Raw genomic sequence first — 13,440 nt, 5'->3', positions numbered from 1 at the left:
CCTCACTGTTTCTAGTGAAGTTTTAGAAGCAATACCCTATGTAAGTCACTTAGGCACCTTAAAAATATAAATTATAGAATATACTCAAGCAATCCACTTTTTTAAAAAAAGAACTTCCATTTATTGAAGACTCATACAAAGTAAGTTAAGTTTTCAGAAACACGTTTTCACGGGGAATTTTATCAAATGTAGTCATCATTTTGTAGCTCCCTCCCACACAGTGTCCAACAATGAATGCTGGGAAGAGGAGGCCATCTTGGGTCTGGCGGTGGAAGAAGCCAGTCATGTGACTGAGATAAGGAGTGACTGCCTGCTCCACACTGTGTATGTTAAGTGCCTGGGTGCTGAGTTTGCTGGGTGAGTGCTCTACAGACAAGTTCCTCAGAGTGCACTCTCTGGCCTCTTCCTGTCGCCATGGTTCCTTTCCCTTTACTCTTTGACAATTTCTGTTATCATCATTATTATATTTTTCATCACTTAAAACAATTTTCAAATTCAAATATATTTTGATCATACTGAATCTTGTTATAATGAAAAAATACAGGCAAGCTGTCAAAAGGCCTATGTGTATGGCATACGCTTTCCTATTTTTAAAAAAGATCTATTTTATTATTTTTAATTATGTGTATGTATATGTATATATGTCTGTGAGTGAGTATATGTACAGGAGTGTAGTTGCCTACCAAGGCCAGAGGCATGGGATTCCCCTGAAGCTCGAGTTTCAGGCAGCTGTGAGCTGCCCAATGTGGGTGCTGGTAACTGAACTTGGGTCTTCTTGAAGGGTAGCATGTGCTTTTAACCACTGAGTCATCTCTCTAGCTATTTTCCATTTTTGTAAGAAAAATGGACGAATACACCTATTAATCATCAATTTACAGTGCTCATGAGAAAATGTTTGTTTCACAATCAGCATAAGGTAGAAATGGAAAACTTGCAGTAGCTACCTTGTTATTCATGTGTACTACAACAGTAACCCTCCTTATTGGGAGGAAAACATTCATTTAAATGAAATTTTAAGGCTTTTCATCATCCCTTAGCCAACAGTTTGTTATATCTTCAAAGGGGTGGTTTTTGTTCCTTTAAAAATTCTACTTAAGAATCATTAGAAATTCTACCAAGTTATCTCACCATGTCAACCTACTTGTAAACATGAAAGCTAAATCTCTAAGCTATTGAAATAAAATAATTTGAAATGTAAGAAAGTCAAATTGACACTTTATTGACACTTTCTGTTTATTATCTGCAAGCCTAACTCCAGGCCAGGAGATGTCACATTCTGGGCACTCAAATATTAACAGTTACAGTAAGTAAGATCTGAAAGACCGTTGGAATGAGCTCAGCTGCTGGCCTTCCCAAACTCAAGGCTAAACACATTATAAGAAATAAATTAGCAAGGAAATTCTTACTACTACCAGCATATTCTGGCTCATAAAATTCTTTATCAGATCTACAGTATTTTGAGCACTTTCCAGAAAAAGAATGGGAAGAAGCCATTAAAAATGCATGGCTACATCTTGAACTGTATCTGCACAGGATTTTAATTAATAGACAGGTAAGGATGGATATGTACTTGGTGGTAGTCTCTGCCTAGCACATAAAAGGCTCCCCAGACTGAATTACATCCTCAGCATAGGGCAGAAGACTGGGATGGAGATGAGGGAGGCCCACTCTCTAACATTACCTTATTAAATTCTAGATCCTAATAAACAACTAGAAAATACCATGTAATAATTAGATAAAGGAGCAAATACAATGTATATTCTACCACAACATTTTATATTTAAAAGAACCTACGTAAGATCAAGCATATATGAATGTTTTGTTATCTGATAATCTACAAGGTCAAATTTCTAAATTTTTTTTCTAATTTCTAAAACACTACTGTATGGTAACTTTTACAGTCAATAAAGAATAATGAAAGATAGGTAAGAATTCTCATAAGAATAATGTTGTGCTGGACAGTGGTGGCTCACACCTTTAATCCCAGCACTCAGGAGGCAGAGGCAGGCGGATCTCTGTGAGTTCAAGGCCAGCCTGGTCTATAAGCGAGTTCTAGGACAGCCAGAGTTATAACATAGAGAAACCCTGTCTCAAACAAACAAACAAACAAACAAACAACAACAACAACAACAGAATGTTGTTCTAGTAAGATTAAACAAAAAACCCACAGAAGATACTAGGCTAATTAGCTATTCATATGGAATAAAGATAAAATTTACTTTTTTTACAAGAATATCAAAACTCTTCAGTTCAACAATGTTTACCTACCTTCACCTGATTTCCAACTTTTTTTCCTTTTTGTTTTTTTATATGTATGAATATTTTGCCTGTGCACCACTTATGTGCCCTAAGAGGGTTCCAGATCATCTGGAACTGGAGTTACAGATGATTGTGAGCCATTATGTACTGGAAATAGAACTCATGTTCTCCAGAAGAGCTACAAGTGCTCTTAACTGCTAAGCCATCTCTCCTGCCCATGACTTTTCAACTCTTAATGTGTTTAATAGGAAAGGCATATAATGACGAGTATTAGAAATATCTTACCATATACTCCTTTGTCTAAAAGTAGTAAAAATTCATCCACAGCATTACACATTTCAGATTCAGTAAGATCCAACAATGAAACAACTTTGAAATCTAGTTGCCTTAATAAGTTGGTCAATTCATACACATCCACCAAAGGAGCTTTAAGCTTGGGGTGCTCCCAATAATTCATATTTCCTATCAAAAGAGCAACTTTGTCCTTTGCTGTAAGGAAAAAAAAGGGGGGGGGTAGGAAATTAGAGGAGGGTATGAAGATTAAAATTTATAGAAGTATTAAAATGAAAAATTTGCTGTAAGATTACAGTGTTTCAAGTAAGATGACATTAAATTTCATTTTAGAGGTATTACTTTACAAAGGAGACTAAGAACACAACAGGCTGAAACATCAAATCAGACAAAGGATATTTATTAGTTACATATGAAATATACGCCAGAGTTTGCTCCCATTGAAGGTTCTGATTTACTGAGAATGGAGGAAGTAAAACAAACACCTCCAGAGGGGCGGAAGAATTCACAGAGCGAGGAAAGACCAAAGGGAGAAAAGGAGGAACTTCACAAGGACCACATTTGTTCCTATAGTAATTGTGTGGACGAACTGTCTCCTCCTACCTCTAAATTTAAAAACTTTATCATCATCATCATCATCATTGTATATGTGCATGTGTGTGGAGTTCAGAGGGCAACTTTCATCTTGCCAGCCCTCCTTAACTTTTTAAAGATACATTTCCTGTTTGCCTGGGATAAGGCTACTTGAGGAATTTTTTTGAGTTTATTATTTTGACTTTGCTCAGACAGAAAGAGGTGTTCTGGGGTGTGGGCAGGTGAACAATTATGTACTTATACCTTAAAAAGTATCAGCTAGCTTATTTAGGGGATGGACTGGCCTGAACAGTTATGAAGGCTGCGCCAAGCTTAGTACTTAAGAGACTTCAACACTGCATCTTTCTTGATGGTCTTGGGATGGTATGGTGGCAGCAGAGTGTCAAGAGACCTGTGCACTGCCAGCTGTATAAAATTAGAGCTGAGAATTACATAAAACACAATACTTCACAGTAATCACTAAAAACTACACTACTGTTTATATAGTTACTATATAATGCCTTTCAGTGCTAAATTTTATTTTAAAAATAGCAAGTTTCATCATTATGTAGAGTATGACTTCTGCATATGAAAAAAAAGGTTACTTCTGAACAGCATATCGTGGTCTGTCAGCAGCCTCATATTCCTCAGTATTTACTGCATTTCTTGAATGAATTACAATAATAATTGAGAAACTGACCTATAGGGTCTAATGATGCATTTCTCAAGATATACCTCTATTATATAGATACACGTATTTAGTGATACGTAACTAACTGTATTTGGGAAAGAATGACTTACAGAATACAAGAGTCCAAGAATGTGAGAATGTGAAAATATTTTTTTGTCAATGGTAATCTTAAAAAAGCTAGATTATATAACTTTTAAATTTTTCTGGTAAGGAAGATGGTGGGTCTTCCTTGACCAATCTACTTGTGGACAGTTCCTGGCTGGCAGGAGAGCTGGAGTGGACTGAGACTAGAGAAGTAGAGACGGCTGGAACAAGATGACAAGGACCCATTCTAGGAATGGTTGTGGCAAACAGACCAGACAGAGAAAGGAACATTTGACTTTAAGGAAATGAGAGGAATAAGACAATTTAAAAATGGCAAGTACATAAGCAAGTCGACTATCATGAGTTTTAGATAATAAATTCAAGAAATTTATTATAAAAAAATTACTGTATGAGCCACTCACAAGTTCTTGAACACAAGCTATCTACACATGGGGCTGGGAGTGCAGCTCAGTGGTCGAGTGCATGCTAGCATGTGAGGCTCTGGGTTCAATCCCCAGCACCAAGAAAAAGAAAACAAAGAAATAAAAATGCTATTTGACTATACAAAAGAACAACAAAACCACTTTGGAAATACACTTACTAGAGGATCCTAGACATTTTCCAGAACTTAAAGTAGTAGACATTCTTCAAAAACTGGCACAGTGCTATACCATCAATTCCATGTCTAATAATTCTAAGTTATCCAAAATGAGTTCATATTCCTAAGCACCTAGAAAAGAGTCTGGTTTATTCTAAGTGCTATTAAGCATTTGCTACGTCTTTGAATATTTATAAAAAATGTAGAATTAGCATCAAATCTAACTAGTTCAACTGAATTTGACTTCCTGTTACTCTGATGCGTCCACTCTTTTAATGACTCTGTATCTTACACAATAATGTCTGAATCCCTCACTTTGGCATACAGAGACATTCACGTTCTCGTCATGTAATAGATGGCCTGTGGGGAATCTTGGTATCTTTGCCCTGTACGGGACACTCAGCCTCACCTCACGTGTGCTGCCCTGACTTTCTCCAAGCAGTATATAACATGTGGTGGCACTGCCAGTTCTGGGCTGTGGATTAAAGAAGTCCTGACAGCCTTCACTTTTGAGAGACAAGCACAACATTAACAAAGCAGCAGCTTCTCAGGCAGGGAAAGAGGCAGGACAGAGGGGAAGAGAATCTTCTCAGTCTCCACTAAGTGTCACAGCATGAAAGTAAAGCCTTCTTCTATATGTAGCCTTGGTCACCGACAGACTAGAACTACGTAAGAGACTCCAAGAAGGACCATCTGTAAAACCCACAGAACCAGGGGATAAAATAAAACTGATAGATTTTTTGAGACAGGGTTTTTTCCTTTAGTCCTGGCTGTTCTGGAACTCATTATGCAGACTAGATTGGCCTCAAACTCACAGAGATCCTCCTGCCTCTGTCTCCCAAGAGCTGGGATTAAAGATGTGCGCTACCATGCCTAGCTGATGCTGTGTTTTTTTGTTTTGTTTTGTTTTGTTTTTTTAAATCTAGTGAATTCTGGAATACTACTACTACTTGTTAGAGAACTGTATCAGCAGCCTAATGACTGGCAGTCCTATCCAAAGACTCCACCCTCCAGCAGTACTGATCTATTTGTTCCCCTCCCACACTCACCAAGTCTTTTCCCTTCTTCTTTAGAGAACATTCTAGCTTTATCTACTTGAGAACTCCTCATTTAACCTTGAAAGTTCTCATTTGAACTTTCCTCATAAACAAAGCCTTCCCTGAGTCCCCTAGACAAACCTAATCACTATATTCTAAGAATAATTTAAGATTATTTATCTATTTCTACTAGGGTATATACCACATATTATGTATCTATGTATTATGTACCACGTACTATTATAAAGTTCATTTTCTTACTTTATAAACGGTCGCAAAGACATGAGATATCCAATGCTCGGTGAACCTCACAATAAGAGCTAACCTGACACTCGGTTTATTTTGTTCTTAGCATTCCATTGTCTGGGAAATGGCACATGCTACAATGGACCCAACAGGGCGCTACAGAGTCACTGACTCCCAGATATCAACCACCAATCAGATACCAACTACATAACTCTGAGCAAGTTTTAGTGTCAAGTAGTTGTTTTTCCTGAGAAAGGGTCTCACTATGTAGCTCTAGCTGTCTTAGAACTCACTATGTAGACCAGGCTGGCCTTGAACTCACAGAGATCCGTCTGCCTCTGCCTCCCATGTGCTGAGATTAATGACGTGCACCTCTACACCTGGCTAAAATCACCCACAAAAAATGAGGACAGAGTCTACATTTCAGGAGTAAATTATACATTTCATAAAGCAAAATACATAATCACTGCTGAACTTTCATTATCCGCTTGTCACTGTATTTGTAATTATCACACGTGCTTCTCATTACAGAATACAGTAGCTATGGCTTTGTTCAGATCACTATTAGTTGGTCTTTCTTACCAAGTGAGGGTTGGGAAAGAGCAGAACTGGACTATGTGAAATTTTATCCTTATGAATGAAATGTAGTTTTTTTATAGACAGTCTTCTTCAACATCAAGGGCCTTCCTTTACATTGACTGTTGCCCAATCCTGTGCTTATCCTTGTACTTTGCTATCACCTGAACTGCTGCATTCTCAAATCTAAAGTAATGTACTTTATTCTTGTGGTGGTTTAAAAAAAAATGGTCCCCCAAGGAAGTGTCCTTGTTGGAGAAAGTTTGAAACTGTGGAGGAAGGCTTTGCGGTGTCATATATGCTCAAGCCATACCCAGTGTCTCAGATCGCTTCCTGTTGCCTTCTGATCAAGATGCAGCCAGCACCATGTCTGCCTGCATGCTGCCAATGCTCCCCACAATGTTGATAATGGACTAAACCTCTGAAACTGTAAGCTGTCACCTCAATGAAATGTTTTCCTTTATAAGAGTTACCATGGCCTGAGGGGAAAGTTGGTCCTACCCTTCATCAGCTGCAGCGCTTAGGAGAGTGGCCTCTATACCAGGCCCGGGCAACACAGCAGAGCTGACCTTGAAGGTGTGGGTGTGATCTGACCCTGAGGACATGAAAGTAGAACTGGCCCCACCACTTGCTCATGGCTGCAACAGGACAGTGCTGGAGAGCTCACTCCACCTTGTGGTGAGGACAAGGGAGAGCTGGTGGGCTGACCAACCCTGCAATGATCCATGTCCAGAACCAGGGTAATGTGTTGGCCCACCCCAACATCCACTCCATGTGTGATCTGCTGGAGCACGTGAGGGGACCTGTCCTGCAGACCCAAAGCTACAGGATCTCCAAAACACAGGGCAACAGCAGGATATCCAAGAGGAGTTCCAGTGAGGGTCCAGCATCGATAGTGTAGCAGAGATAAGAGGCCTTGCACCACACCAATGACTCTCTGCAATGAACACTTGCACATAAAGATGTATGGGTAAAAGGGTTTACTGTGTGACTCACTGTGTCACACTACAGCTTCCATGACAAGATTGATTTTTTCCTTCTTTCTCTTTTCTTTTTTCTCTTAAACTTTATTTTATTTTGGCAGGGAGGTTGCAAGGGCAGAGGATGGATATGAAGGGACAGGGAAATGAATGGGACGGAGATGCATGATGTGAAAGACACAAAGAATAAATATAACAGAGGGAAAAAAAGAGCAACAGAAATCCTAACTAAGACACTCCTATTCTTTAACCTGTTTGTTCTTGCTGCACTTTTCCCTCCAACTCAGTGAATCCAATGTCCTGACTCCTGACGTTTTCTGTTTATTAACCTTTCAAGTGGTTCTTCCATAATTTCTTTTACCCAAAATAAAAATCTGCTCCAATGCCCTTCAATCAATCAAATCAAATACTGTAAATTCCTTCGTGATAATCAAACAATTAAACTGTAATTAAACTCCATCATGTACTTTAAACTCAACTCACCCAAAGGCTGGCCAATTGTTTGTTCTTTATTATCTGTATAAAGATAAGAGAGCAAACAGACGCTGTTATTCGTGGCGTATCTTCAGAGCTCATGAGAGAAGAAAAGCAATGAATGCCGACAGCAAGATGTCATTAGAATGCTATATATAGTAGCGCAGAGGTCAGAGAGGCTAGAAAGGAGGAGAGACAGTCAGAGGGCGAATAACGGCACAAAAAACAGGAAGAGGGATTTAATGTTATACGGCATAATAGTGCAACTATGTCTCTAACAATTGCGAATTTAAGAATCATTAAAGGAGAAGCTCTTGAAGGCTCCCAACACATAGACTAATAATAGCTAAGCAGAGAGAAATGCTAATTACTGAACTGGATAATTATACAATATATGTATATGTATCAGTATGTAATATGGTACTTCATATATAAATAATAATTTAGAAGGAAAAATACAGAATATGGTTACTAATAGCTAATTTATCATTAAAAGATTTTTGACAAAAATATATGGGCTTATCATTATCATACATAGAATGAAATCACATTCACTCTCCGGTACCACCAGGAGGTGACACAGGGAAAGACGAAGTTCAGTCCTTCATGAGCCCAGGACTTGGGGGAGGGGGATTTTACCTGCACATTTAATATTACAGATGCTATGGGAGTCTACTACAAACTTCACTACACATTCATTTTCTTTAAACTCAAGGTTTGGTTTTTTGAATCTTGGAGATAAGGAAAATCAGGCCCGGAAAATGTTAAAAACTTAGTGGTGGGTATATGCTACAGTTTTTAAGAAGCAATTTTACATTAAAAATATTTATTCATTTATTTTTTATGTGTATTGGTGTTTTGCCTGTGTATGGCTGTCTGTGTAAGGGTGTCAGGAACTGGAGTTACAGACAGTTGTGAGCCACCATGTGGGAGCTGGGAATTGAACCCAGTTCCTCTGGAAGAGCAGCCAGTGCTCTTAACCTCTGAGCCATCTCTCCAGCCCCAATTTTACATCTTTTTAAAAGGGCAAGACATAGCAGTCAAATTGAAGGAAAGAGATTTTATCAATACCGAGAGAAACGATTACTAGAATGTTTTTAAACAGTCTTTAGTTTGGGACAATCGAAGCAATTCTTTCTGAGCTTCACATGCATTTGAAGATCCTACAGCAAAAATGATCTGTTGGCCACAGTGGCTTTGTCTTGTCTAACATGCTTATATACAGTCAGCGGAATCCAGACAGAACTTATAGGAACAGATGCCTCTGAATGGAACACAAAGCTAAGCAAACTGGTGCTGGAGTAGCTGCTCAGTGGTAGAGTGTATAGCCAGCACACACCAGGCGCCTGAGCACAATCCCCAGCACCATGAAACAAACCAACCAAGCAAACTAATTATGATAATAAAAGAATGAGACAATAGGCTTTCTGCAAATATTAAATAACTGCATGCCTTCTTAATACATTTCTGTGTGATTTGATTAAATCTACTCATGGTTCCATCCTTGTCTTTCAGAATACCCACAGCTTATGCTGACATCCTCTTTCTTTACATGATCCGTATTAATGAAATGTCCTGTCCCAGGTGATGGCTTTCTCTTTAGCTTAGCATGTTCAGAAATCTGTTCTGATCGAAACTTGTCTAGAGACTATTATTGTTAGTCTTATAGTTACAGACCGATTTATCCATCTACTGCACACTCTTTCCACTAACTGCCTTCCATCAGGCAAAGGCACCTGCTCAATCACTCCAGGATGTTCTATGTCTGACAGTTTGGAAATGTGATGTGTCACTTATCAATATGCATCTGGTCTCCCATACTAAAACAATGTACCTCTTTCTATAAGGAGCACATAAAATGATGTTTAAAAAGTATCAGTGCTGGGTGGTGCAGCTAAGCACTTGGCTGATCATGTACAAGACCCTGGGTTTGATTCCCAGTAACACACAACAACAACAGTTATTTATTTTGTGTAGGGGGCTATGGTGCACACAGAGATCAGAGGAAAACATGGAAGAATTTGTTCTCTTCTCCCACCACGTGGGCTCTAAGGGTCAAGCACAGGCAATCAGGTATGGCAATAGGTAATTTTCCTCATTCAGCTATATTGCTGGTTCAAGTATTGTTATTTTATTGTTATCCAAAATACTTTTCGGTCTTTATGGTCTTATAATCAATACTATTTTTGTATTTACTTGCTTTAAATTGACCTTTGTGTAAGCAGTAGTCTAAGAATGTAGGCAAGAATGTCTATAGCACTTTTACTATATCAAACTTAATCTAAAATAGAACTTTGTTTATAATACTTACCAGGATGCCCAAAATTATTTAATTCATCTACAAATAGAGCAAGAGAAAACAGATTAATTTTTAATAACCTAACTTCCAACAGCACAAATAGTATAACTAAGAGAAGCAGTTTATGAACTGTTAGATTATTAGTTAGAACTTTTCAAAGTTAATGAAGAAGTCATATAAATAGGGAACAGGTGAGAATACTGTTGTTATATTACTCAGTTTCACTAAGTTACAAAATCTAAATAAATAAACTCATTCACAATTTGTTCAAAGTTTTAGGTATTTCATAAATGACCTAAAAACAGAAGCAAAAACCTCTAACTTGGAAACACCAGGAAACTTGATGAGCTATTGTGGCTACTGTAGAGGAGAGTTCCTGTGTATGCCAAATCTAGTTTCTCTACTGTTGACATCTCACGTTAGTACATTACACATGTCACAACCAATGGACCATTTGTGTTGTCCCTCACGACCTATTTAAGATACCAGAGGCATTTATTGTGTCTCCTTGAGACACTCTTGGTTGTGATAGTTGCTCTGACCAGACAGTCCTTGTTTTTAATGACCACTTCAGTTTTGAGCAGTTGCATGTTCTCCAGTTGGCATTTGTGTTTTTCTTATAGTTAGACCAAGGTATGGTGTGCTTTGGGGGGAGGCAGAACAGTTTCAGAATTAACTTACATCCTCCATACACCTTTCACACAGGATAGATAAATAACCTGAGTACAAGTTTATGACATAACAATCCTCATCAGTTTTTTTTTTTACTTATTAAATTTTATGAAGACAAAAATGAACACGAAATAAGTTGCAAGTATGCAGGATTCATAAAGTATTATATGGGAATATATTCTTTGGTTTATTTGCTTGAGATGAGGTCTCAGTATGTAGCTCAGGCTGTCGGTAAATCTGAAATCTTCCCACCTTAGTCTTCCCTGTCCTGGAATTACGGTCATATCACTACATTAAGGCTGGTATTTTCATACTACATAAAACCAGTTTAACAGTGATATCAACTTGTGCACATAATATGTACAATTGCTGTCTTTCATCTTACAGCATAGATTAGTTTCTAGATAGGTAAGTCAGCACATCACTCTACCTCTTTTCAGTAAGGATATTTCATGCATTTGTAATACAGTTAGATGTTTCTGTCCATATTCTGGATCCCATCTTTGATGCCTTTCTTTTGGCCTCCTAAAAGACTGTTTGAAATTTGCATAGTCTCACTAATCTAAACCACAGCTGAGCTTCGCCTTTTCAACCACACCCCTTGTTCTAATAATATTCTAACAAAATACACAAAATGGAATAGGAGACATGTACTCTACACTAAAATAAGATGTAATGGAGGATACTGTTCACAGTATGTGTCAACCTATCAACTATAAAATATCTTAGTTTTGTAGGCTTTTTGAGAAAAAAAGTTGGAACTGATGTTTTCCATCTTAAAATTTGATTGTTCTTATCACTGAAAAAACTGTATAGTGAACTGTACAATTACAGAAGCAGCAGGACAGGGTAACAATCACATGTTCACTCTGAAGCCAAACAGCAGTGCTCTTTTATATTTATTCCTAAAGGTCTCCTATATGTTAGCTAGTTCAAAGAAACACACATGCAATTAGGCAAAAATATGTAAGAGATAAGAGAAGTTTGGTTAAGATTTTCTCTGCATGGCTTCCCTCCTTCTGTACGATTAACAGATGTGGGATTGGAATTTCTTTATAGGAGAATTCTGATTCACAACTCTGTATTAGGATCAAAATAGTAATTATTAGTAGTTTACATGCTACCATAGAGATGAATGACAGGAAACCCAGGAAATGTATGATTAACATTACTACCTTACTTTACCCAAGTAGAACCTAAGAAAGACTATGTAATGGTTCAAAGAAGCAGCAATTGAAAAAATACTCAGCTATCCACAACTCTACTTTTATAAACCAATGTGACAGTACACTAAGGGGAGGTAATCTAAGTTTTAATATTTACTTATTGCAATTTAAATACAATGTTTTGGTATTTAAACTGAAACAAGTTAAAAGATTAGACTAAAATGGATTTTCAGTTCTCTTTCCAGGGTGAAAGTGGTATGTAAATTCATCTAAAACATTACAGTTTTGAAAATCTTTATCAATATTATTTCCAGAATATTTAATATTTGATTAAATTGTATCAAATGATATATCCATCCTGAAATTTTTATAGAAACTATGTTTGCTTCTAAAGGGCATCTTAAATAAAACATTCCAAACAAATATTTATGACAGTATTTAAAATAAATTTACATCAAGAATTGTAAATATTCACTATTTCTAATAATATGGAGGAGCTCTGGGCCTATGTGCAATAGGAAGTCAGCTGAAGATTACTTTAGAAGTGTCTGTTCAACAGTGTTGAGGAAACTTTACACAACTTTAAGGAGTACAACCCAGAATCCTTCAATCAAAATGACTTATTAGAGCCGGTATTTTTTCCATCACTGCACTCAGTAAGCTAGGACATGGCACCTCTCCCCAGAGTGACCAGCATGCAGACCACCAAAGGATTACACTACCTTCGGTACACTCCACTGCCTCATCTGTTCTTCCTTATGTCAGAGAAAACAAATTTGAATACATTGTAACTCAGAGTCTTAGGAAGGGTAGCCACTACATAAACAGAGATAAACATCACAGAATCATGTTGTCAAAGCAACATATGCATTCATATTTCCTACTATTGAAAACGTCACTATAAATACATTCAATGTAAACAGAACTCCAAACTTACACATTTCACAATAGAGTACTGACCAATAATTATTTTTCATTTATATGTCTCTGACTTTCTATGTTTTATTAAAAATCTTTTTCACCAAATCAATCTTTACTAATTTAAAACTTCAAGGAATACATTTTGACACAAATATTTAAGATAAATTGTAATACTAAAAACAACTAAAATGAGCTAAAATAATTCCAGTTTTTTGTTTTGTTCTTTGTATATAACTTAAGAGAATTAATTTATTATGAATTCTCTAAAATTTATCTATAAAAAATGTAACTCCTTATATGTTATTTATTATTAAATGGCATGGGACAAAAAGCAATAGTTTCCTTTGCTTAAGCACTCCAGGTATACAGCTTATATTATATCTTATGTGTCAGAACGCTAATACTGCTTACCTATGATGATTTCTACCTTCTTACTATCTTGACTGTCTCGATCATTATATACATGACACCAGTAGGTTCCTTCATGTTCTAGATCCACATATGGAACCTGTATCAATATCAGAACACATATTTTCTCTTCAACTTTAATTTGAAAATTGATTAAAATGAAAG

At 37.1% G+C, this 13,440-nt stretch overlaps 1 protein-coding gene across 4 annotated transcripts in view; it reads right to left on the bottom strand.

The window, feature by feature from the left end:
* Positions 1-13,440, bottom strand: part of Malt1 (MALT1 paracaspase) — a 57,610-nt gene that overhangs the window by 25,494 nt on the left and 18,676 nt on the right. For 3 of the 4 annotated variants that reach the window (XM_036205273.1, XM_036205272.1, XM_036205275.1), the window contains 5 exons: positions 13,279-13,375; positions 12,669-12,701; positions 10,121-10,147; positions 7,819-7,851; positions 2,545-2,748 (listed from right to left, as the gene is read on the bottom strand). In XM_036205273.1, coding sequence (XP_036061166.1) covers positions 2,545-2,748; positions 7,819-7,851; positions 10,121-10,147; positions 12,669-12,701; positions 13,279-13,375 — 394 coding nt within the window. The remainder of the gene's footprint in view (positions 1-2,544; positions 2,749-7,818; positions 7,852-10,120; positions 10,148-12,668; positions 12,702-13,278; positions 13,376-13,440) is intronic. The other variant, XM_036205274.1, reaches the window with a different exon arrangement.

Source organism: Onychomys torridus, chromosome 13 (genome assembly GCF_903995425.1).
Source record: "Onychomys torridus chromosome 13, mOncTor1.1, whole genome shotgun sequence".
NCBI classification, from domain to species: Eukaryota; Metazoa; Chordata; class Mammalia; order Rodentia; family Cricetidae; genus Onychomys; species Onychomys torridus.
This window is presented reverse-complemented; position numbering and strand designations above follow the sequence as displayed.